Consider the following 25,864-nt stretch of genomic DNA (forward strand, 5'->3'; position numbering starts at 1 on the left):
AAAATGAATGAGTTGAAACCGCTGATCTCTTAATCCCTGTCTAGTTTCAATGATTCTATTGCTCTTTCTACATCACTGCCTTCCCAAAGCAATATCAAGAGTAAACAGGATGAGACCTTTGTTCCAATCCTGTTTCTGATCCTGGTTTGCTGTATAACATTGGGCTACACAGTGTTATGTTACTCGACCACAAGTGACCTGGCTTTTTTGTTCAACCCACTCCCCATGGGCATCGTGTTCCCTCATTTACTAAGAAGATGAGAAAGACAACATAAGAAGCACTCAGAATTTCCTACAAGAAGACCCTCTGGAAATTCAAGCTCATTTCTTTAATGGGGTGACTTCCCCAGCAGTAAAATAATTCTCAAATGTGGGAACATGTATGGGTACGCCACTGTGGAAAGGATGAGGCTCTCTTGTTAGACAGCACCCCATTGTAGCCCCTGACTCCCGAGAGGGTGAGGTGGCTCCCCACTGACCAGGTATGGTTGAAGGCTGCAGCTACGAACCCACTGAACTTGAAAAATCAAGCTTACTCAGGGGTCATACACAGGGACATGGCAAGGATGGACACCTTAGGGAAACCAGGTCTTGTTTCTTTTAAAACGAAAGCCCTCTGAAGGAAAACAATAATGCTGTTTTCTCCCAATATGTCATCCCCTCTCCCCCATCCTAGCTCTGTAAATAAGAAATGTAGCAGAGCTCTGGGCTCATGCGGGGATCATGAGACCCACTGAACCTGGGGGACAGGATGTGACCATGCGTCCAATATGGCTCTGTGCTGTGACTAAGCATGATGATGATGACACAGCATGGAGAAGCATTCTCTCCTCCCCACCTGTCCCCACTGCTTCCGTGGTCCTCATTTACCTGGGGAATGAAGTACAGGGGTGTGTCGGGGGGGGGGGGGGAGATAGGGAGTGGGAGGGGAGTGAATGGAGTGTTTCTTCACAGCTCCAGCTACAATCCAGATAAAGATGAAGCTTGTAATAATTCTGGTGAACCATCATCATCCTTCATGCTCTTTCCTCCTCTGTCACATGGGTAAGCCACAGGTTCCCAAGACCATGAATCTGCTTTGGAGGATGGCTGCAGGTGGAGCAGAACAGCACCAGGAAGCAGGGGAGGAAGGATGTGTGCTTTGGGATCTCTGGAATCCAAAGTCCTAACTCAGCCCTATCATGCCCCTTGGACCCCATTCTTGGTGAGTCGGGGCCGGGTAAAGGTGTGTTTCTGGTTTCACCTACCTTGGCTGTTATACTCATTGGAGTTGGTGCCCCCAGGCGGGGGAGGAAGCGGATAGGGGGATGGGCCAGGGCCCAGAGCTGCAATCATTTCCATGACATTGGGCATGATCATCTGGCTGGGGCTCATTGTCTTAAACCTCTTGGAGGGGATGCCGTCCGGGTCATCCTTGATGTGGATATCAGATTTGATGGGGACTGGCCTCCAGCTACATGTGGGGTCAATGGTAACCTCTTCAAACTCCGAGCTGCAAATGATAAAGGAAAATGGCTAAGGCTTTCTGTGGGTCTTCTGCAGAAAGAATCCCTTTTTCTAGATGTCTGAATCTGCCGCGAGGGGCTCAAGAGAGTCTAGCAGCTCCAGCTCTGTTTTTTAAAAGCATTTGAACATATATTCTTTCATTTGTTCTTCAAAACAAGGCTAACTGGTCAGTCAGTTAACAAGGATTTATTATATATTTAATTATTTGATTTAATTATTAGTTTAATTATTATTATATTGACTTATTAATATATGCCCACATGCCGGACACCATGCTCAAGTCTGGAGCTACAAAGAAAGCTAAAAACATGGTCTCCATCATTCTAATGGGGGAGACAACATATTTGGGGATAAGACTGATGGAGAGTAAATGAAAGTTAATATCAAGAATGGGCTGGCAGCTGGCCTGGGGGACTGGGGAACAGGAATCCTCTTACAGCTGGTGAAATTTGAGCTGAATCTGGAAGGAAACTGGGAAAATTATACTCAAAAGTACAGGGAAGGACAGAGAAGGTTCCAGTTAGAACATAGAAGGAAAATCCAATCCAAACTGAAATGTTCAATGAGAATGATCAAGCTGGGTCCATGAGAAGAGAAGAGAAAGTCTTCCTTCTCTTATGAACAGACATGGAAGGCCAAGACACTGACTGTGCACCAGCAGCACTCCACTGATGGGCTGGTTAGTTTGACTGAACCACCCTTTTCTCCTTTCTGTTTTTATTTTTCATCAGAGGGGATGGTTCTCTGGGCAGGGGATGGGAAAAAAGTCTATTTGTAAAAGAAAAAAAGATTTAAAAATAGTAGCTATCAGTAAAATAAAAAATAAACAGTGATAAATGTTAAACAAATGCTTATTGAAATGAATTGAACTGAGGCTCCAAATATGAACCAGAGACATTATAAACTGGGCACAAATGACCCCTATATCACCGAATGAAGGGGCATGGGAAATCAGGGTCTACCCACTGCCGTGAGCATCCCATTCAAAATCCAAAGCCAACTGCACCCCACCCAGATCTCTCCTCAAACCAGCGACACTTACTTCTGGATGGCATTCAGGATTCCCCACATGTACTGATCAACCTCCAGGCCTTCAAGCAGAGCAGTTTTACTAGATAAAAAGAGAAGCTAAGTCACTGATTGTTTCCCTTGGAGACCAAACCCAAGATTCTGGTGAGTGTGTCATCAACCATTTTCTCTCCATTTCCCGGATAAACTACCCTGCTCTCCTGGTCACTGAGCCCACACTGGACAGAGGATTGAGGAGGGAGTGTGTATGTGTGTACATGTCCATCCTGTTCTTAAAAGTCTTTTGGAGAAGGTCCATCCTCAAGATTCCTGAATATTTATTTCAGTGTCTTGTGATCTGTCTTTCAATGTGTTGAAGCATGAGCCCATCTGCTCCCCATTCTCCTTTTATCAGGCCTTGGCCCTCTTTCATTGCTCTTTTAGAATGGTCACTGGACTTAGGGAACTGGGAAGGGTGGGGAGAGAATGCTTGGCCACTACTGTCCCTCCAAGGCCAATGGCAGAGTTAAGCTGGCAGTGCAGCGGGGCACTCTCAGGTAGATTAGACAGCTAGCAGAGGTAGAGCATAAGAGGGATGGTCTCAGCTCTCCAGGACACAGTCTTACTCACTTGCACACTGGACACCTCCAGGTACCCCTCTCACAGTTCAGCTGCAAGTATGATTCCAAATCGAAGCACTGGAAAGATAAGACATGGAGAATGAGCACAGGGCACCTGAGGTACCTGAGGGTAGAAAGGCAAAATCCTGTGTGCTACCCATGCTGTGCAGAGGCTGGGATTCTAGAATCTGCAACCTTTTCTTTTTCCTTACAATAAAATGCCTCTCTGAAGCCTCGCCACACATGTCTCTTAGACACAACAGCTCATTTCCTTCTTGTTCCTGGTCTGTTCTGATGTAAGAACACTCACTCTTCAAGGCCAGCTTAGTTCCTACACCCTCTGTGAAGCCCTTCTTTAGCATCCCAGCCTAAGGGATCATGATCTCCACCATCAACTCAAGATCATTTACTGCTTCCACAACTCCCTGGTATTTAGCAGGTTAGAGCCTTGTGATGGCCCTTATTATACTGTCCTCGGATGGTCACTTTCCCTGGTCCTTTCTTCAATTAGACTGCAAGGAGGGTAGTTGTAATCATAACAATAAAGTAGGAAAGTGACAGGTTGACTGAGTGATTGGCTGGATGATAACTGATTGAGATGAAGAGAGAGAGCCAGAGCTCCAACTTGGTTGGGGAGCAGGTGGCAGATCCCTCAGGATAAGGTGTAATAAGGGGTGACAGCACAGATGGAAGCCTAATGACAGGCAGTGGGGATTCTGAATGACATCTGCATGGGAGGGCAGCTGGGGCAATGTAACCAAGGTACCTTTCACTGGCCCCTAGGGCATCTTCAAAAAGGTTAGGGAGGTCCCCTTAGCAGTAGCACTAGGATTTAAGGGGGCTGTGCTTCCATCTCAAACCCCCCCCCCCCTCATTGCCTCTGAGGCCAAAGTGGACCTTCCCCATCCCTCTGGATTGAGTAGCAGAGGCTTCATCCCCACCCTCTGACCTGGACGTGCTTGCAATCATGGCCTCTCGCCGGTAGCTGGATCCGCCGGAATGTAATGGGACACTTCAGAGACACCTTGATTGCTGTCTGTTCCACACCGTCCTCCCCGTTGAGGGTAGCATTGCCCGAAGAGGCGGCCACGCTGCTGAAATTCCGCTTGACTATTGCAAGAGGTTACAGACACAAGGATTAGGAAAACAGTCACCCCTGGTTGTTCCTCATCAGGGGATAATAAATCTGTCTGCAGAAAAGGTCCGTACTAATATCATCTATCTCTCCTACAGATTTAATGACTACCAGCGCCTCATCAACTGCTCTTCTCCCTCCCATCTTCTCTGTGTCCCCCAAAGCCCTGGTATATTTCCATTAATATTTGAGACATGTCCCTGCTCAGCTACATGGCTTCTAGGAGACATGCAACCTCATTAGTATTTAGAGCTGCTCCTCAGTGGCCCTGATGAATGCCTGCAAATGTGGGTATGAGCCTGGGCAGACCTGGGAGGAGCACCAAGACATTCATCACGTTGGCTACGTGGCTGTCTCAGCCCCATCTGCGAGGAGACCTGAACTGCTGCTGCAATTGCTGTAGTGAGCTATGTTCTTTACCAAATTTTTGGGAAATGGGAGACCTTTCATTAATGGTGACAGGGGTGGGTAAAACTTCGAGAATCGGCCAGCAGCAGCTCATTGTACAAGTGCAGTCAGAGCCACCTCCTTGGGCAATGCTGCTTGTGCTGATTTGAGGGCAGCCTCCTGCTTAAGGGGAGTGTCTTTGTCAGAAGTATCCCCACTATCAGAAGAAAAGCATCATGGCAGAAAAAGCAAGCTGAGTCTCTAGTGATTATTCATCCAGCCATAGGTCCCAATGAACATGTTAACTGAACAACTGCCAGAATAACTGAATGGAGGTGGATGTAGGGCATAGAGAGCGGGTCTCATGTGATTCTGAGTAACAAAGGCTGGACCTAGGCTGTTCATTACCAACTTTGATGTCTTCCCTCATTTCCACATCTGGAATTCCCTTCCACCTCTTCTCTCCCTAGTTGAGACCCATCCATCCTTCAAGGGCTGGCTAGGGTCCTATTTTCTCCAAGAAGCCCACCCTGCCCAGCCACCTCAGCCCTGCCTCCTGAGCCCTGCACACTCATGGCCGGTGTATCTCCAACAAGACTTTAGTGATCTGTAAATGGCTCGTGTCATCTTGTCACCCTAGGTGGAGAACAAGCTTCTTAGGACAAGGGAGCACATCTGGGAAGTCTGCTGATTTCTGAAGTTCTCCATGCCTGGCACAGATTGAGTATACAGTGGGCACTCAATAAAGGTTTTCTCACCTGGCTAATAAAGCTTAGGGGTCTCACCCGGATCCATTGTGGTTACCGAGTCCCTAAACGCTTAGCAAACATTTCTCCAGCCATGAAGTGCAGCCCTGTGCCGTGGCTTCTGTCCCCTCCCCTCCCTCCCATCCCAAGGAAGCCCCCCGCAGCCAGACTCACTCTTTGTGATGCAGTGCTCGGCAGGCAGGAGGCGTTTCTTGAGCAGGCCCTGCAGGACGGAGCGGACAGAGGGCCTGTGTACTAACTGCAACACGAACAGATGAGACTGCCGAGGAAAGGAAAGAGCAAGTTATTACATCAGAGCCTCAGTTTATTTGTAAAATGGGAATAGGATACTTGTACTAGCTACCTCACAGAGCTGTTATGTAGTATGTGAGAGGCAAACACCACTGCTGCTGATTGGATTACATCCCTGTAACTGCACCACATCCACAGATACCCAGGGAACACAGGTAACAGATTTAACAGAAGTCTTCTTAGCCAACATCCCTCCCTTCACAATGGAGGAAACTGAGACTTTGCGAAATGAAGTGATTTCCCTGGAGTCACCCAACCAGCAAGTATTAGGTGCTCAGATCTTCCTGATTCTAGGTCTAAGACTAATTAGCACGCCATGTTGCCTCTGCCTGAAGTCTTCCAATGAGGGAGGACCCAGTGTTTCACATGGAAAGTAATGCTACTTTGGATTAGTTCTCGCTGTTAGCAATTTTTTTTCTTATTATCAAATTTGCCTTAAAATCCCTTGCTCTGTTTTCTGGGGCCAAGTTATTCTATCTAATGCAGTGCCTGATACATAGTAGATGTTTAATGAAGACTTATTAGTGAATTGCTTGATTTGTTGCTAGTACTGGAGGGATACAAAAGATCCAAAGCGATACAAAGCAGCAGAACACACAGGATGTATCTTCAAGGATCAATCCATTCATCAAGATGACTTTATTAAACATCTACTATTCCTTTAGACACTCTGGATATAAATACAAAAGTGAATGCCCTCAAGGAGCTTACCTTCGTCTATGGGAATATACAGATTCACAGATAAGTAAACATAAGATATCAGCAGTGAATGTTTCAGTTTCTCTTTTTAGAAAGAGAAAAGAGTAATGTCTGCAACTGTGAATTTGACTTGGATTCCTGGCAAAATTCTACGGTATACTATTGGTGAATAAATATTTAGAAAAGAAAGCAATGATCAATAAGCACAATCACAGCCACATCACAAACAGGTCATGCTAGATAGATGTCACTTCTTTTTTAACAGAGATATTTGACTTGCAGATCAGGGAAAGGATACATACATATTTTTACCTAGATTTCCATGAAATATCTGGTAAAACTTCTTTTTTTTTTTTGTGGAGAGGAATGAAAATTGTGGTCTAGGTGCTTAGGAATGAAACAATTCCTTTTCTTAATGAGATTACATTCTAATTTGGCAGACATATATATATATAAACAATAGAATTTATGCTATTATCCTATAAATTCTATAGCATAAATATAAGGTTAATAATACAAATATATGAAAAGTATTTATATGTAAAGTACATGGAGATGGTTAGTATAAACCTAGTACATATTTAATGAATGAATTAGCAAATGAATGAATATAAGGTAACCAACTTTACAATAATCTGTTTAATTGCTTGTCTGATAACAACAATGTTGGTAACATGTGAAAACTTCAGGGCACCTTTAGGTCATCAATTTACTCATTTTCACTTTAAAGATGACAACAAATTGATATAAAATCCAGGTTTTGTTTTTTGTTTTTTTGATAGGCTGATCTGTTTTGCTACTTTTTTGGGAGGGAGGGCTTTTGTCTTTATTTTAAAAATATTTTGTTAAATGGATGACTTTCTGGGAAAGGAATTGATGATATCAGGGCAAATCTAGGTAATATTTTTTTTTTCAAAAAGGTCAATAAAAATTATTTTTCAGCAACATAATAAAGGTCACCCCTCCTCCTGATATGGGAGCAGACTCTACAGCCTCTTCCCTGGTGGGATTAATGGTGGCAGTGGGAGCTCATCCTTTATGTACTCACACAACAACATGCGGTGACCGTGATCTGGATGGTGTTTCTTCCTGGCTGGCAGACGTGCTTGAGATGCAGAGGTTTATGAGAGGTCTTGTTGTCTCCACGCTCAATGGTAAGAGGCGTAGCATTGACGCTGACCTGGACTGAGGCTGGCCAGTTGGTGTTCATTTGCCTATCCTCATGATGATAGCACTTAAATTGCAGCTCCAGGTCAGACCTGCAAAGAGGGATAGCACAGAGGTTCTCAGAGCCTTTCCCCCCAGCTCACAAAAGACTTCCGATACTCGGCTCAACCACGAAAGAGGGAGAGATAAAACCGAAATATTTTGTCTTCTCCAAGCCTGGCCACATTCCCCAATCCTGACCCAGCCCCTCGCAACCCCGCAGATATCTTCCTTCCATGTTCTCCCACAATCCTAATCATGTTCTCCCCGGCACTGATCATGTTTCACCAACTCAATTATAGCCCCCTCTCACTCTGACCACATCCCCCCACAAATGCTGATGTCTTCACTAACTCTGATCAGATCCAATCCCAAGCAAGCCCCCTCTAATTCCAAATGACATCCCCGCTAATCCTGACCACATCCTCTGAACACTGATTCCACCCAACTTGGACTGTGTTTTCCCTATGCCTGACCACATCACTTGCTGATCCCAACCTTTCCAGACCTAATACAAACCACATCTGTCAACCCTAAACTCATGGTTCCCTCCTCCCAGCACCATATTGGACTTTGGAGTAAAAGAAAAGAAAGCAAAAGAAATTTCTCTAGCACTCTTAATTCCCATCAGCTCGGATTCCCAAATTAAATAGAGAATAATAGAACAGATGGCATGTTGTAATTCAACTGGGGTTGTTGTCTTATATAATTGTTGTTGCTATATCAATGCTAACTGTTATTGCTATCATTATTAATATAATTTTCACAAAGTACACCTTTCCTGGTTTCCTTTAGGTAAAAGGACACAAATACAAATCACCTTAACAGAGATTCAGGCATGGCATTTCAGATAGAGGGTTGAACTTAGAATCAGGAAGACCTGGCTTCAAGTCTAGTCAAGTTATAACTTTTTTGAACCTCAGCTAGGTGAGGTTCTCATGAAGATGGCCAGGTTTGGGCTAAGGACCCTTCCTAGAGGGAAAAGTATCACAAAATCACCCAGAAGAGTCAATTTCCAGGGTTTTAATGATCTTAGGATTGGGAGGTAGCTACAAGCTTAAGCTATGTATCCTTCCCTCCTTAAAAGGATAGAACATACACCCTGAGAAAGATAAATTTAAGTTAAAGGTGTATTCATATGTGTATACGTGTTTTTATTATTTATACATATACATATTATATCATACATAATTGGAGAGGAACAGAATTTAGGAGAGAGCTGGTCCAAAAGCCACAAGCCCCAACCATAGGAGGACCATCTAGGTAACTCAAAGTACCATAGGTCCAAATCTAGCGCTGAAGGGGGCACTCAGAGGCCATCTAGTCTAGCCTTCACATTTTCAGCAATCACGGCTGATTCCCAGCCCACCATTCACCAGACACTGGTGTAGAGGTGGGTGTCTTCAAGGTCACTTTTCCTCTTGAAGCTCAAGGATGTCAGGATGCTTGGCTGAGATATTAAGTACCAGCTTTTCACTATGGTACAGCTCCATAAATCTCCTGGATGGGTTTGCACAATCCCCAGCAGTTATTACTTATTAATAAGAATCAGCCAATAACTGAGGTAAGCTCAGTTGAGGACACTCAAGAGATAATGAAATGCCAGTAGAGCAGTAATGACCTATCGAGGTAGGTGTTAATTACAAGCTATGATCTATCTGTGGACTGGCTCTTCTCCCTTCTGGCCCTGGAGCCTTAAGAGACAAATTCCACCTGGCCGTGGTCCTGCTACAACTCTCCCCCAGCACTATGTCACCACCCTGAGCAGTCATTACGAGTTTATAAGCACTGTAGTTTATGTGCTTATGTCATTTTCATGTATAAAGCATTTATTAAATCAGGCCAAGAGCTTTAGGAGGAGGTGACCTGTAGCACTGTCTAGTGGAAGGTGGGCTGGGAGTCAAACACAACTGCTGAAAATGAAGGGGAGGGGTTTCATGTTTACTGAGATTCAAGACCTTAAGATGGTGGGGCTGAGTTGTTGTGGGAAGGCACTCACTGGGTCTTGCCCCATAAGACTGAAAGGACATTAAGGGTCTGGATAATGCCTTCCCCTCTTCAAAGGAGAAAGTCTGACAACAAGAATCACAGTTCCCTTTACAGACCAAAGCTCCCCTAGGAGAGAGCGCTCCCTTCTTGGTTTTCTTCTTGCTGAATCCAGGACAGGGATTTCCCAAAATTGGTAGTGGTAATGGCGGGGTTTCATTATATGATGAAGATAGACTAAGTATTTAACCCAGTATGACCGGGGCAACAAATAGTCCCACTCTTAGCACAGAACAGATCATGGAGAACCACATCACCCAGCACAGTGGGAAGGAGACAACCGGGACTCAACTGGAAGATGTTGTATAAGATGTTTAAGTATGGGAAATGTATCGCACAAGGAGATGTTCTGTCCATCAGAATCCTAAAATCCTAAATATTTCCAAGTCATAATGACCAGCCTTAATGGCCATGATGAGTCAGGTTGGCCTGCCTCCTCAATATCCATCTATTAGGGGAAACCATGACATGTTACTCCTGCTGCAGTGATGCCATGGGAGTGCTGGGGAAGAGCACTTCGCTGCTGGGAATCCCCTCCGCATGACCTACCTCCACATCAGTGTCTGGTGGACAGTGGGCCTTAGGTGAAAGACGTGGTTGCTGACAGCCAAGTTGTGCTCCAACCGGAAGGGCTCCAAAACCACTCCGTCCCGCACAGGGAAGGTCAGCCGGAGCTCATCGTTGTGGTTGCCTGGGAGTGGAAAGGGAGAAGAAGCTCAGACTTCTCATCATGTTATCTGTGATTCAATGGTACATGGCCTATTTCCTCAGCATATGGAGAGACAGGGACACCAGTTGTAACAAACACTTGTGCATGAAGAGGTAGTATACCTGTGTAAACGGTAGGTGCACGTGCAAAAATGCAGACAGAAATGTGCACGGGGCATACTAGCACGGCACACTTGCCCACCTGTGCAGGCACACATATCTGCATGCACATATGCATCAGCATGCACACACATACATACATACACACACACCCCTATACCTGTGCATGCATACACACGTGTATTTGTACAAGAACATACCTGTGCTTACATACACACCTGTGTGAAATACACGTACATAACTACCCACATTTGTGCATATGCGAACACCTACATTCACTCTCTCTCTCACACACACACACCCCTACACCTGTACATGCATACACACTTGTATTTGTACAAGGACACACCTGTGCTTACATACACACCTGTGTGAAATACACGTACATAACTACCCACATTTGTGCATATGCGAACACCTACATTCACTCTCTCTCTCTCTCTCTCTCTCTCTCTCACACACACACACACACCTACACCTGTGCATGCATATACACTTGTATTTGTACAAGGACACATCTGTGCTTACATACACACCTGTGTGAAATACGCGTACATAACTACTCACATTTGTGCATGTGTGAACGCCTACATTCACTCACTCTCTCTCTCTCTCACACACACACCCCTACACCTGTGCATGCATACACACGTGTATTTGTACAAGAACACACCTGTGCTGACATACACACCTGTGTGAAACACACGTACATAACTACCCACATGTGTGCATGTGCGAACACCTACATTCACACTCTCTCTCTCTCACACATACATCCCTACACCTGTGCATGCATACACACTTGTATTTGTACAAGGACAGATCTGTGCTTACATACACAACTATGAAACACACATACATAGCTACCCACATGTGTGCATGTGCGAACACCTACATTCACACACATACTCCTATGATCTGTGCATACATACACACATATCCGCACCTGTGCATGCACACACATACATATACACATGAAAGGAATCAGAAAATGAACTTGGCTGCTTAAAATCCTTTTTCTCCCTTAATTTAGCGATCTTTAATTCAGTCCATCCATATGCTCTAAACGTCTGCTCTCTGCCAGGTACTGTGCTAGGTAAGGAGAAAAAGACAGCTGGGAAACAATCCCTCCCAGAGCCTAGCTCTCACCGTTTACTAGAGTTTGAACAGCAAGTCCCCACTTGGGCTGTGCCTGTGCTTATGAAACAAGCTAGCCCCCTGCCAGGACTATTATCTCCACTCCTCAGTGATTTCTGACTTCCTCCAGGACTGGGACTGTTTCTGCTTTTTTTTTTTTTTTTTTTCTTTTTTTGCATGCCCTGGGCTTAGCACGGAGCCTGCCTGACACATAGTGAGCACCCAATGCTTGCTGATGGACAGCCTGATTGTGTCTTTTCTCCTGAGCTAGTCTGCAAGCTCTACCAGGGGAGAGACTATGTCTTTAATTCTCCCCCCTCCCCAATCCCCCTACACTCTCCAGCACAGGGCCGGGCACCAGGACAACAAGCATGCAGCAAAAATTTGCTGAAACAAACTGGTCTCATTTCCTGCTCGGGTCAAATCAGTCACACACACGCCAGCAGAGGGCCACCTGACTCTCTTCTTGTTCTCAGTGACATCTCGGTTGGGAGTAAGGCCAAATCCTCCCTGTACCCACGATGACTTATGCTTAAGATTAAGCTCAATGGAGACATGTTGACCCAAGCAGTGAAGCTTGGCTCATTGGAGCACTGCCAGCTGTTATCTGAACAGAGGCTGGAGGGGGAGGTTTTTAGAAAGGACGCCAAAGGAGGGAGGCTATTAAACAGCTCAAAAATTTGGTACCACCTCCATGACACTCAAGAGTCCAACACATTTGCCTTTATTCACCCACTTTCCTACCAGTATAGAGAGGATTGTTGTTATCCAGTTGTTTCCCTCTTGTCCAACTTTTTGTGACCCCATTGTTTTCTTGGCAGAGATGCTGGAGTGGTTTGCCATTCCCTTCTCCAACTCATTTTACAGATGAGGAAACTGAGGCCATCAGAGTCGAGTGACTTGCTCAGGGTCACACAGCTAATAATTGTCTGATATTTGAACTCAGGTTCTTTCTGACTCAAGGCCTGGTGCTCTATCCACTGAACCACTAAGCTGCACTACAGAGAGGATTCCAAAAATCCAAAACTTCCCCCTAATCCCCCACATCACATTTACTCAGTTCAGAACCTGGAGATGGTTTCTCCAAACCCTCCTCTCCAGCCTGCTGGGATCCAATAAGAAGCAACAGGACAAGGGAGCAGAGTGGACCACATACCACACTGTTCTACTCACTTGGAGGTGGGGGCAAAGCGCTGATATTTGGCTTAATGTCAGGAGGAAACGGTGGTTTAACATCCTGGCTGGGAGACAGGTACGGAGGGATGCTGCTCCCAGGAGTCATGGGTGGGGTTGGGTTTCCTGGAACAGGTGAGTGAGGGTAATTTGCCACAGGTACTGGCCTGGAGGGCTGGAGAGAAACAGAAACCATTTGTGTATTATTCCAGTAGCAAGGACACACACACACACACACACACACACACACACACACACACACACTCTGTCTCTCTGGGTGTGTGTATCTTTCTCTATTGATCTGTCTCTTTGTCTTTGTGTGTATGTGTATGTGTCTCTCTCTGCCTCTGTCTCTCTTTCTGTCTCTTTCTCTGTGTTTCTTTCTTTTCCTCCCTCTCTCCATCTCTGTTTCCCTCCCTCCTTCTGTCCTTCCTCCTAAAGTTCATTCAGGAACTACTCCTTCACTGGCCACGCACAGGGCAGCAGCTCAGAGAGGAAATGTTGGCCAATTTCTGGAGCTGGACGCTAGCCCCTCCATACCCCACTTCCTCCAGCCCATAACTATCTCATTCATTTCTATGTGGATGTATATTTTGAAAAGGTTCATCCCCCATCCCTATCCCTCCAACATAAAGTCTTGCCTCACATAGTAAGTTTGCCTACTCCCACTGACGGCTCATATGTGGATATATATTTATCCAAATCAGCACTTACCCTATTAACATTTCCTTGGCTATAGTTACTGTAGCTGCCTCCCGAGAAGGTGTTATTCTGTCCATTAAACTGATCTGGCTGTTAAAGTAGAACAAATCAGCAAGCGAATAAACATCGTAAAATGGAATGAGCTGCTCAGTCATTCTTCCCCTTGGCTTCCCCCCACCCTCCCCATACTCCCAGCTGTCCAGCACCAACTCTGGGCAGGACATGAATGAGAAGGAACACTTCAGATTTGCCATAGCAGCTTTTAGTTTCCAAATGCTTCCCCTCAGAGCAGCTCTGGAAAGAGCAGACCTTCTGAATTTTATTATCCCTGTGTGACAGATGAGGAAGCTGGGGCTCAGAGATGTTAAGTGATTTCTCAAGCTCACATAGCTAATGTCACAGTCAGCATTGGAATCAGGTCTCTCCTAACTTCAAGTCTCTTGCTCTTTCTACTCCATAGGTCCCATTCAAGCCCATTGAGAGGAAGGACAGGCTCTGTGTCACCTCTGTCCAAAGCACTGGGCAGACAGTTATAAAATCAATTTGGGCCAGAGCAGTGTGGATCGTGATGTCCTTCCTGTCCTTTCTACAGCTGGGAGCAAAACTGGGTTAGCTAAAGAATTTTCCCTTTCTGAGGTTAACCCACAGTGACTTCAGCAGATGGATAATGCCATAGAAGAAACATAAGGAAAATGGGGTGCCAGAATGGGGAGAAGTTGGTGCTTCTGTCCTGAATGATCTCTCTCATGTTCTTTCTGGACAAAACTCTTAGGACTGACTTTTGCTGGGGAAAATGGCTATTTTTTGAGAGGAAGGAAAGGGTAGGCAAGAAGAGAGAGGTTAAATGCTTCCGTCTAAGTCTCTCCCAAATCAGCAAATGGTAGCCACAAAATACACACGTCCAAGCCAGTCTGCCTGGGCCAAATGAAAGAGAATAGACGCTATCCAGGACACTTAGAGGAGCCAATAAAGTGGGGCTTCTTCGGCATACTTCCAAAGAGCCTCAGGCATGTCAGGGGAGGCCAAGATTCTGCTCAGGAGTTGGCGTGACCAATCTGCCAAACCTAACTAGCTACGGGCAAGAACAAGGAGGCTTGCTGGTTTGAACAGTGAAAAAAAAGTCCCCAGTCCCTGGAGGATGTCAAGAGCCAGACTTACCTTGTAATACTGCCCCATATTGACCGTTGGGGGTGGATACTGCCCTGTACTCTGTTGGCTTGGCATCCGCTGCCCAGGATAGTTGGGAGACGTGATAGGTCTTGGAGGGTTGGGGGCCGGGTACTGACCAGGTTGGGTTGGGAACTGGCTATTTGGTCCGTATTGCTGGTTTCCATAGTTGGGCTAATTCCCCAAAAGAGAAAGAAAAAGGGGAAAAGAATGATGGTCAAAGGCCTGCTGGCATCTTATACAATGCTAAAAAATAACTACCTGCTGAATACTAGATACTCAATCCCAGCTTCACATTTTTCTCTATACTAATTTCCAAGGAGTAAACCAATTCTGCTTATTCAGAAGACCGTCTCATGTCCCATGTTTCCCTGAAGCCTTCCTAATGAATCTCTCCCTCCTCTGAACTCATACAGCGGCTACCTACTGTCTGTACCGCTAAAGATGGCTACTTGTTTCACCGACATTAGTCTCATTCTCCCCACTAGACAGTATTCCTCGAAAGCAAAAGTTATGATTTATCCTTTTATAATCCCTACGGTGAATGATAATAATAATGCTAATATGAATAGCTAGCATTCCTAATACAGAGCTTTTATGATTTCAGAAAGTGTTTTATGTATGTTATCCCATTTGATCCTCACGATAGCCCTGTGAAGTCAATGTTATGATTATCTTCATTTAAATAGATGAGGAAACTTCTCCAAGAAGTTAAGCGATGAGGGCCCCAAGCACAGAGCTGGGAGCATCTGAAGTGGTATCTAGACTCCAAACTTCCGGGCTAGTACTCTAGGCACCCAGCGCGGGGCTGGGAGAAAGGAGCTGCCAAGGGGTTTTGTGAAAGGGCACATTTAAGACCAGAAAATCCAAATCTCTTTTGCAAAGAGTTACTTATGTTGTTACAAATGACGGGGATTGGTTACATGGAAGATACGATGTCTCTCTGGCGGACAGAAATCTCCAGGGGGCGCAATTTACAAACCTTCCTCCCCTAAGTGCCTGATCCCAGGGCATGTGGGGGGACCCCATCCATGTGGAGCTTGGTACGTGCTTAATACGGCCGCTCACCGATTTCCACTGAGTGGATAGAGTCCCCAAACCTCAGAGTGTGTCCACAGCAGGGGAGAGAAGGACCCCATTCTGCTTGCCACCTTCTACATGGGAAGCACTCTGAAGAATAGTAAGGGTCTTTTGGATTGGATGTAGGATTTCATTAATGTGGAGAACTCCTGGTGAGGAACTGCCCCCCACTGAGGCAGAAGAGCTCTTGTTCTGCAACTTAAGAGTTTTAAAAAGTTGCTTGGGCAGAGTGGTTAAGAGATTATTACTGGCCCAGAGCTAAACTGGAGGTAGACAACCATAAAAGCTCTATGTTAGAAATACTATTATTATCATCATTAGACACAGCAGGGATTATAAAAGGAGACTTGAACCACGGTCTTCCTCACTTCTTTGTCTATAACACAATGCTGTTTCTCTTTAAATTAAAAAAAAATTAAATGACAGCTTAAACAATTTTTAAAAAAAAATTCTTGATTTATTTTTTATTTTTAATAATCCCTTTTTTAAAAAAATTTTGAATTCCAATTTCTCTTCTTCCCCCCATTTCTCCCTCTATGGAGAAGACAAGCAGTGTTTAATTATACATATCATTAATAGTGTTGAACCTCAATTCAATCAAACACACAATATACTTGTTTACACTTAAAATAATTAAATAATTACATGACTGAATGATTTTAACTCCAAACTTTTCAGTCATTGCTTCTAAGTCTCCATTAGGATTCTCTGTTCTCATTCTCTTTCCCCATTTATGACCACAATTATTAATGAATAATTACTATATTTTATATTATCTTATAGTATTTATATTAATAACATCTCTTAATAATTAATGGAGCAGCTAGGTGATTCAGCAAATGGGAACTGGGTCTATAGCTGGAAATACCCAAGTTTCAATATGACCTCAGACATTAGTTGTGTGACCCTGCACAAGCTATTTGCCTCAATTTCTCATCTGTGAAATGGAACCATATTAGAGAAGGAAATGGCAAACCACTCAAGTACTTTGGCCAAGAAAATGCTATGGACAAATGCCTATGATATCATGTGGAATACGACACACTTGAGTAACAATATAATTAATAATAATTAATTAGTCTCTCCCTCAGCCTCCACTGTTTTCTCTTAACTGAGTTTCCAAATGCTCCTTCTTTCTGTCACATATCTTCCAGCTTTCATTGTGTATATCATTTTGCTCCCTGACCCCTCCTCCCTCATGGCTGGACATTTTCTCTGCTTCTATGACAAATGCAGCTTCTCTGCAAATCTCTGGGCATGCAGCCCTTTGCCGTCTGCCACTTTTAACACTTGCATGCTCTATGCCCAATGAGGGAATTCTAGGTCCAAGAGCAGGAGGAATTCTGTAACTTTTACCTCCTAATGGCAGTCAGGCATGTCATATTTTGAGGCAGGCACCGACCGACAGGCCGCTCTGGGGTTTAGAACCCACATCATATAAAGGAAGCTGAGACGACGGCAGATCAGAAAGACTGTGGAAATGGGAAGGGGGTTGCTACTTATGAAACTTCAAATGTTTTTGGAGACATCTAAGTGGTACAGTAGATAGGAAGACCTGACTTGAAGACTCAGATGTGTATTTAATTAGCTATAGGATCATGCAAGTTATTTTATCTTTATCTGCTTCAGTTCTCTCAACTGTAAAATGGAGATAATAATAGCATATAATGTAAATAATATAATATAACAATAACCTTCCAGGATTGTTGTAAAAATCAAATGAGATACTTGCAAAAAGCCTAGGACAATGTCTGGCACACAGTAGGTGCTATATAAATGCTCATCCACTTCTCCTCCCCACATCATTTAAATTAGAGATTAGATATATTAATAGCTCATTCATCCAGAACTAGATCTAATTAGCAGAAACTACAGAGAGCCTGATTTCAGCTCAAATATAAGGAAGAACTTTCAAATAACTAGAGCTTCCCAAGAATGGATGGGCTTCCAAAGTAGGGGGTGAGCTCTCAATCACTGAAAATATTCAAGAAGAGATATCAGAGATGCTATAGGGAAGATGCCTAAACTAGCTAGGGGAGTAAATTGATGAGCTCTAAAGCCCCAATCAACTCTGTTTTATGATAACAAACTGTAAAAAAGGGGGCCGTTGTTCTAGGAGGCAGCATGAATCTGGGAATACTGGGAGAAGCTGAGAACGATCTGTCTAGATCAAGCATTTAATAGCTATGAAGTGCTGTTTAATGAAGACAATGATTAATTTATTAAAAATAATCAGTTACCACAAGTCTCCCCCCCCTCCAAACCTTGCCTGGCAGCCTAAAACTGGTGATTGGGTGGCACCTCCTGAGTTCACATCAGGCTAATTACAGCAACCACCATTACTCAGCTATTGTCTTCTGTGGCCTTTCTACCAGCTGGTTTGTTCTTGGGGAGCTGGGCAAGGAGACATGTCTGGCCCCAAACAAAAGTGGGCACAGAGAAAATGAATAGAGGTGGGGGAAGGAGAAGAGATCCCACAAAGCTCTGGAGACATAAATGAATAGGCAAAGAATCCATGACACTCAACAGATGAGGCACTTTGCTGGGAGCAAATGCCTTCTCCTGGGGTGGCACTGAGTCTCTGGAATTGGCAAAGAGCTGCTGACACTTGTTAAGCACCTACTATGTGTACTGTGCCAACCTCGGAGGACCAAAAGGAAGGCAAAAAAACTGATGATGTGTCCTCCTTTTCCTCAGCCTGGGGATCTTCTTCAATGTGGCTTTGCTTTCTCTGGATGCAATCTTTATTTCCCCAACTTTGGGGCACAGTGTTTTAAAGCTAGCCAAAAGACAAGCCCACACCCTTGCTGTAAGTGGTTCTGTGTTTCACTCTATCATCTGTTCATGTTTTATGTCAATGTGAATCCTGGGGGTAGCTATTTGTCACTATAAGCTCAGAGGGCAACACTCTGGGTAGATGCCAACACAGGGCTATTTAGAATAATAGCTGGCATTTGTACATTGCTTAAAAATTTCAGTGTGGTATCTCATTTGACCTTCACAATATTACTACTGTCACCATTTTACAATTTAAGAAACTGAGGCTGAGAGAGACTTACGTGACACAGCTGGAAATGATTGGAACTCAGATCTTCTTGACTGCAAGTCTGACACAAACCACTGCCACCTGATTTGTGGCCAAGTTGTTGTCCAATAACCACTTTTACATAATAATGATTCTACTCATCCTCCAGATCTCATCTCCCGAGAAACTACTGTCTATTTCTGATATAACTAATTAACAATCTCTTACATCTGTGTTGCAGTTTGTACTTTTTGAAGCCCTTAAAGTCATCTGGTTTTTCTAATAGCAATGCATATTAGAGAGATGAAATATTATCACCCCCAGCTCAGAAAAGTTAAGGGACTCAACAGAGGTCTCACAGCTAGTGAGCATTAAAGGTTAGTCTAGATTTCAGGTCTCCTGACTTTTTGTCTAATTTTTCCCACTCTGAGAGACCATGAGAGCCTTTGATGTGGCCAGCACAAGCACAATTCACCTGGCCCACATCCTCCAGCATCAGTTCCCTCCCTCCTCCTGCTCCCAAATCACTCACTTCTCCTGGGTACGGTCTTTTTATGCTCTGTATAGGAAGAGACTGGGGTCGGGGACCGGGGTAGGCCTGCTGCGGCATTCTCTGTCCATGTGTGCTGAAGGGGCTGATCCCAGGAGGCCGCGGCTGGTTCATGCCCATGGGGGGGCCGCTCATATTGGTAGGTGTCATGCCAGCAGGCATATTGGTGGGATTCATGGTTCCCCCCATGGACGCAGGCCCTCGGGGCCCAGGCTGGTTCATGAACTGGCTGTTGTACGCCTGAGTCGGACCCATCTGGAAAGAGGAACAGACCTTCAACGGGAGAAGAAGAAGAAGAAGAAAAAAAGGATAAAATGTGACATGCATTGAAAGTGTGAGGGAGGGAGGGATGAAGGGGATGGAAGCCAAGGGATGAGGGATGGGAGATGGGGTGAGTTTTCCTAAGTGGCTGCCATTCCTTTCCCAGGTCTCTGAGGTTAAGAGTTACCTCGGGGAAAGAGAGAACAGGACTGTCATGCTCTGGGCATCCCGGCCCGGTCCTCTCCAAAGTCCCCAAAGAGGAATGGTAGGAGCTCTAGAGTGGAGAGTGGGAAGGGCTAGTCACCCCCATGCACAGGCAGCATTCTCTGGGGCAGGCAAGCGGGGAAGGCAGAGGGGAGGGTGAGAACAGTGAAATCCAGGGAACAAAATGGGATGCGAGTGACTGGGTGGGTAAGTGGGTGATGTACATGAGAGTATGGAGGCAAGCCTCTGGCCCGAGGCATGGACAACTACACTGGTGAGAGTGAAGATGGCCTGGGCAACTAAGCGACAGCTCGAGGCCCCTGCTCCTAAGGGCCGAAGCTGAGCTTGGTCTTGATCCTCAGTCAATAGGAGAGCACCAAAAATCCACAAAGCTTATTTCAGCTGCAAATCTGAACTCCTTCCCCTTCCCAAGTCTTTCTGAACACAGCTCGCGTGCTACACATCCCATCCCGATCCCCTCTTCCCACATCTTAAGCCAGGGCCTAAAAGCAGCAAGGGAAGGAGAACCGAGGCAAAAGCCTGGATCTCTCAAGTCCTAGTATAACTGAGACAGGGCTAGAGCTCACGAGGAGCAGGTGGGAGGAGAAGGCACTCCCACTCCCAAATATGCCATAACATGGTGAAGATAGAAAACAATGTGGATACCCACAAACACACAGATATATTCATTGCTGCTCTACTGAATGCCCCCTGGTCTCTGTGCTGTGCTTTTAAGGACAAAAAGGGGTTAGGAAGACAGAGCCCCTTACCGGTCCATACTGGTTCATGTCCTTGTTCTGGGTCTCCTGGAGAGCTGCTACTGTGGCAGTGGCCGTGGCGGTGGCTGTGGCTGCCGCTGCTGCCACTGCAGCCGCTGCCGCTGCTGCCGCTGGCTGAGTGAAGTCTGCGGGTGGCCGGGTATGAGGAGGGATCCCCATGCCCGCAGGGGCATTGGGACCACCAGGGTAACTGCCAGAGAGAGAAGAAAGAAAGGGTGAAATACAGCTGGCAGAGGAGGGAAACCACCCAATGATGGATGGAGTCAAGGTTAAATGGGGGCAAGGCTGGCTCAGATGTGGAGGCTCTTATTGAAATTCCCTTGGCTTGAGGAAGGGAAGGGAGCCATTCTAGAGGGACACAGACTTTGTTCTACCCCAATTTGCAAATCCTAGAGGTAGTATGGCACCTTGGAATGAACTTGACAAAAGCAAGGCAGGAAATGGATAATAAGCTTTAGTAAATGTATACTCTCTCCCAGACATAGTGCTAAGCGTTTTATAGCTATTGTCACACTTGATTCCCACAACAACTCTAGGAGGCAGGTGCTATTATTATCCTCATTTTACAGTTGAGGAAGCTGAGGTAGACATCGATTAAGTGACAAACCCAAGGCCACACGGCTAGGAAGTATCTGAGGCTGGATTTGAGCTCTAAGCCCAGAACTTTATCCACTGTCACTTGGCTGTTTCTAAAATTGGACTCCTGGCTCTGATAATTAATATTTGTGTGATCTTGGGCAAATCACTTAATATCTCTGGACCTCAATTTGCCCAATGATAAAAGAGGGCTGTATAAGATAGTCTCTAAAGACTGCTGGCTCTACAACTATGGAGCCCATGAGCCTATAAACTCCCACCCACTAAAGATTCTTGGAGCACACTACAACTACAGTTGTACTACAACAAAGAACCATACTAACCACTTATATTAAGTAATAAGAAGCCTTATCTATCTATCTATCTACCTTTTTTTTTTTTTTTGAGAGGTGATGCAGATAAAACTGAATTCAGAGCCAGAAAGATCTGGGTGCCAATCTTCCCTCTAACATTCATTGTCTTTGTGACTGTGGGCAACTGCCACTTCTCTGTCCTCCTGATAAGTATGAATGTATAAACTATAACATGGTTTCAATTTGCTTTGGTGAAGGGAGTTTTCACAATGGGAGTTCCTACATACCCCAAATCACTAGCTCTTCACATACTGACATGGTCAGCTATTAACATCTTGCAGTTATATTTCAAGCCACAAAATGTGACTTGTGGTATAGTCACAACTAGTGTCCTAGTAGTAGGATGCTGTTGAGAAGAACATGGGATTCAGAATTGGAATAGCCAGGTTTCAATCCCAGACTTAACACTTCCTAGTTCTATAGTTACAGGAAATTAATTTAACTTTAGAATTAATTTTCTTGTCTATAAAACGGGGCTAATAATTGCTTCTATTACCTATCTTGCAGAATTGTGGGGAAAGTACATTATAAACAGTAGAGGGCTATTTATGTGTAAGCTGCTGTTATTATATCAGACATCATAAGTTTATAAGAGTAGAATGTGTGTTGTGAGGTATTTTTTTTAAGTCTATCAGTTGTCTGACATAAAAGGAATCAAACACTAGTGTTCTGAGGTGGGCAGGGAGTTATATTTGAGATCAAAGAACTATGGTTAGAATGAATGTTTCCCAATAATATTTCCTTGTTCTCAAAAAAAAAAAAAACATTATATAGACAGGGATTGTCCTCCCACTACTAGGTCTTGGGGAACAGAAAGGAGAGGGAACAACAAACTTCAACTTCTCCCTTTCCCTCCCTCCCTTTGCAAAGTACCTTCCAGGGGAGTATTATAAATCACAGAAACTTGTGTAAGTCATAAGGTCATAAGGATTATTTACTAGGAATGAGAGAGAGAGAAGAGAAAGGAGAAAGAAAAAAGGGAAAGAGGAGGAGGGAGAGAGGGAAGGAGGGAGGGAGGGAGAAAGAGAGAGAGAGAGAGAGAGAGAGAGAGAGAGAGAGAGAGAGAGAGAGAGAGAGAGAATTGGGGGGAGGAAGGAGAGCACAGGAGGGTCTTTTGTTTTCATTAATTTATAAATAAAACTCTAATTTTTTAAAAAAATAATCATTATTGACCATGAACCTCCTTGTTGACTTAAGGCAAGAACTGAGGTGTCTATTATGCTAATTACTGCTTTGTGATCTTAGGAAAGTCTCTTAACCACTCTACTGTTTACTTCATGTGTAACTAGAAAAGGATGAATTAGATTTTTCTAACTATAAACCTACTCGCATCCAGGCAATGAAAAAGGCTGATTGGCTCTACAGAAGAAATCCAAAGTGAGAGCGGGCTTCCTAAGGTCCAATACACAGAGCCCATCTATCAAAGGTAGCATGTGAGATGATGGTATTTCTTCCATCCAATGCATAGAATGAAAAAGCCTAAAAATATACATCCAGTGGGAACACAACTTAGAAGGATCAGAGTATTGGCTTGAAGGTCTGCCACATTAAGGGAATGATGAATGAAGGGGAAAAAAAAAGTCATTTATAAAGCACTTCAGTTGTGCTACACACTCTGCTCTAGAGATACAAATTAAAAAGCAAACAAAGTCCCTGCCCCCAAGGAGCTTACATTCTAATAGGGTAAGTCACACAAGTGGGGAATGAGGGTCAGGAAGAAAACCATTTGTTTCCTTCATCTAAGGGGAACTTCCCCTTAAGATGTTACTGCCTTTCTCAGCTTCTTCATTTCTTTCTCTGCTCTGAAGTCACAGATTCTGAAAGCTCTGAGACATTTTCCACAAGCAAACCTTGTTCCTAATTCTTCAAATGAGATGCCACACCAGAAATTTCATCACCTCACAGAATCTTAAAGTTGGAAGAGATCAAAAAGATCACCTGTTCCACTCCATACCATCAGCAATATCCTTGATAAGTCATCCTCCAGTCTCTACTTAAAAATTTCCAATCATGGAAAGCTTACTAACTCTGGAGGAATTTCATTCCATTTTTACACAGCTCTAACTGTTAAAGACTTAGCCCTCAGAGAGAGACAAAATCTTCCTTTCTCCAGCTCTCCCACCATTGCTCCAGGTTCTGTCTTCTGGAATTAAGAAGAACAAATCTACTTCTTCCATGCCATCCCTCAGGAATCGTTAAGACCACTCTTACAATAGTCTATATCCCCAAGTTTTCTCTTCTCCTGATTACATCACCAGTTCTCATCTGGTATAATCTCCAGTCTCTTGGCTGTCCTGGTTGTCCCTTGCTGGCCCCGCTCCAGATTTCCAAAGATGTTCCTAAAATGTGGTGCTCATAAATGGATACAGTATTCCAGACACAGGCTGACAAGGAGAGAAGTACAGAAGGCCTGGAACCTTCCATGTTCTGGACACTCTCCTTTCCATTAATGCAACTTAATTATTTTGTTAGCTTTTTTTTGACTTCATGTCACATAGCTTACTTATATTTATTATTTATTATATTTAGTTGCAGTCCAAATCTAGCATTAGACATTTATTAGCTGTGTGGCCCCGGTCAATTCACTTAACCCCTATTTGTCCAAGTTTCCTGACCTGTAACATGATCTGGAGAAGGAAAAGGCAAACCACTACAATATTTTTGCCAAGAAAATCTCAAATGGATTCATGAAGAGTGGACTGAAAATTTGAACTGATCTTTTTTTTTTTTTTTTTAAACAGAAACATGCCCTCCCCCAATGGGATACCCCATTGAGATATCTATGAAGTTGATTTTTTAAAATCCAAGTATAGAACTTTATGCATAATCTTTATTCAACTTCCTTATATTAGATTCAACGCATTATTCTAATTTGTGAAGATCTTTTCAGATCTGGATTCTGTTGCTCGACAGGTCAGGTGTCCCTTTAAGATTCACATTATCTGCAATTTTGCTAAGTATGCCATTTGTGCCTTCTCTAGACAAATATTCACGTGACATTTTGATTCTCCTGACCCTGGGCTGATATTGAGGTTCACGGTCAATAATGATTTTTGAGAAAAGGAAGAGAGCTATTACTATAGTGACAAACTCTAGCTGAAAGCAGACATGTGATTGTTTGGCATGCTGTTTCTGTAAAGCCATCAAGGCCAAGTATAAATGTCTGGTCTAGCTCATGCCAGTGGCCTTCAGGGTCCCCTGTTCTTCTCACCTGCCCCCGAACCCTCCACTGCCCGCGTAGTTGGGCCGCCCATACATCCCCTGTTGGATGTAGGGCTGAGTGGAGCCCGCCTTGGCTGAGAACTGCTGCTGCTGCCCAGCAAACTGGGGGGAGTTGATGCCAGGATTGCTGGTCGTCATTCCAGATGCCATGGGGTTTCCGCCAGGATTCATAGGATTGTTGGCATTGGCCATGGGGTTTCCTAGGACCTGTGAAGAAAAATAATGGTCATACTGGTAACCAAAAGGGGGAAGAAGGAGAAATGATGAAGGAACATAAGAGGGAAGGAAGAAGGAAGAATGGCTCAAGGGAGGAGGAAAAGAAGTATTATTAGATTGTGCCTTATGCTACATCCTCATTTATGGAGGGGGTGTTTCCATGTTAGGACAGACTGAAGATGAGGATTTGTTAATCTAAATAACCGAAGGCTGAGAGAAGAAATGTTTGAAACCTGTAGAACTATGGATATGGTAGCCAACAGATCCCAAAAGATGGGGAGGAAGAGATCTTCTTTGAAACTCAAGTAAGGTATAAATAGAACAAATAAAATGAAGGGTTTTGGGTTTTTCTAGTTTTTTTTTTTTTTTTTTTGCACAGCAGACCGTAAACTTAATGAACTTGTTACTCCTGAGACAGAAATGTATTCCCAAAGAATTCAGACACATTTCTGAATGACAAAGCCACAAATGGCAATGAGAGGAGCTGAGACTTCTCTAAACTAGCAGGTGACGACAAGGAGGATAACTGAGCCCTCCTTCAAGTTTGCTGTTGAGGAGAAAGTCTTGGGCCCAATGGACTATGATCTAACCCTACATGTCATGTCAAATGTTCCTATGCTAATTCTGTCTTCATAAAGAAGGTCCTCGAGGAAAGGACTTGTGATTTACACTTCTGTATCTCTCCACCGTGCCTAGCATAAGAATGAGCAAACAATAAGTGCTCAATAAAGACTGAGTGAATGATCAAGAGAAGACAGGGAGAGGAGGGATGGTGGAAAGATTAGTATGTAGAACAGGATAGGATATGATCATTCACAGAGAATTAAGTCACTTGATTTTGCAGTAGTCAATCCACAGGTAGATTAGTTAAAGAAGGTCTTCCAAAGCACATTCTCTTAGTCCAT

At 44.2% G+C, this 25,864-nt stretch overlaps 1 protein-coding gene across 7 annotated transcripts in view; it reads right to left on the bottom strand.

The window, feature by feature from the left end:
• ZMIZ1 (zinc finger MIZ-type containing 1) overlaps positions 1 to 25,864 on the bottom strand; it is a 430,629-nt gene that overhangs the window by 12,673 nt on the left and 392,092 nt on the right. For 6 of the 7 annotated variants that reach the window (XM_051982018.1, XM_051982017.1, XM_051982019.1 and 3 more), the window contains exons 9-21: positions 24,733 to 24,950; positions 20,563 to 20,761; positions 19,310 to 19,600; positions 14,664 to 14,846; positions 13,518 to 13,595; positions 12,804 to 12,978; positions 10,215 to 10,356; positions 7,462 to 7,672; positions 5,577 to 5,682; positions 4,084 to 4,244; positions 3,145 to 3,212; positions 2,549 to 2,617; positions 1,248 to 1,492 (exon numbers count right to left, since the gene is read on the bottom strand). In XM_051982018.1, the coding sequence (XP_051837978.1) occupies positions 1,248 to 1,492; positions 2,549 to 2,617; positions 3,145 to 3,212; positions 4,084 to 4,244; positions 5,577 to 5,682; positions 7,462 to 7,672; positions 10,215 to 10,356; positions 12,804 to 12,978; positions 13,518 to 13,595; positions 14,664 to 14,846; positions 19,310 to 19,600; positions 20,563 to 20,761; positions 24,733 to 24,950 (2,146 nt within the window). The remainder of the gene's footprint in view (positions 1 to 1,247; positions 1,493 to 2,548; positions 2,618 to 3,144; positions 3,213 to 4,083; positions 4,245 to 5,576; positions 5,683 to 7,461; positions 7,673 to 10,214; positions 10,357 to 12,803; positions 12,979 to 13,517; positions 13,596 to 14,663; positions 14,847 to 19,309; positions 19,601 to 20,562; positions 20,762 to 24,732; positions 24,951 to 25,864) is intronic. The other variant, XM_051982015.1, reaches the window with a different exon arrangement.

This window comes from Antechinus flavipes, chromosome 2, assembly GCF_016432865.1.
Source record: "Antechinus flavipes isolate AdamAnt ecotype Samford, QLD, Australia chromosome 2, AdamAnt_v2, whole genome shotgun sequence".
NCBI classification, from domain to species: domain Eukaryota; kingdom Metazoa; phylum Chordata; class Mammalia; order Dasyuromorphia; family Dasyuridae; genus Antechinus; species Antechinus flavipes.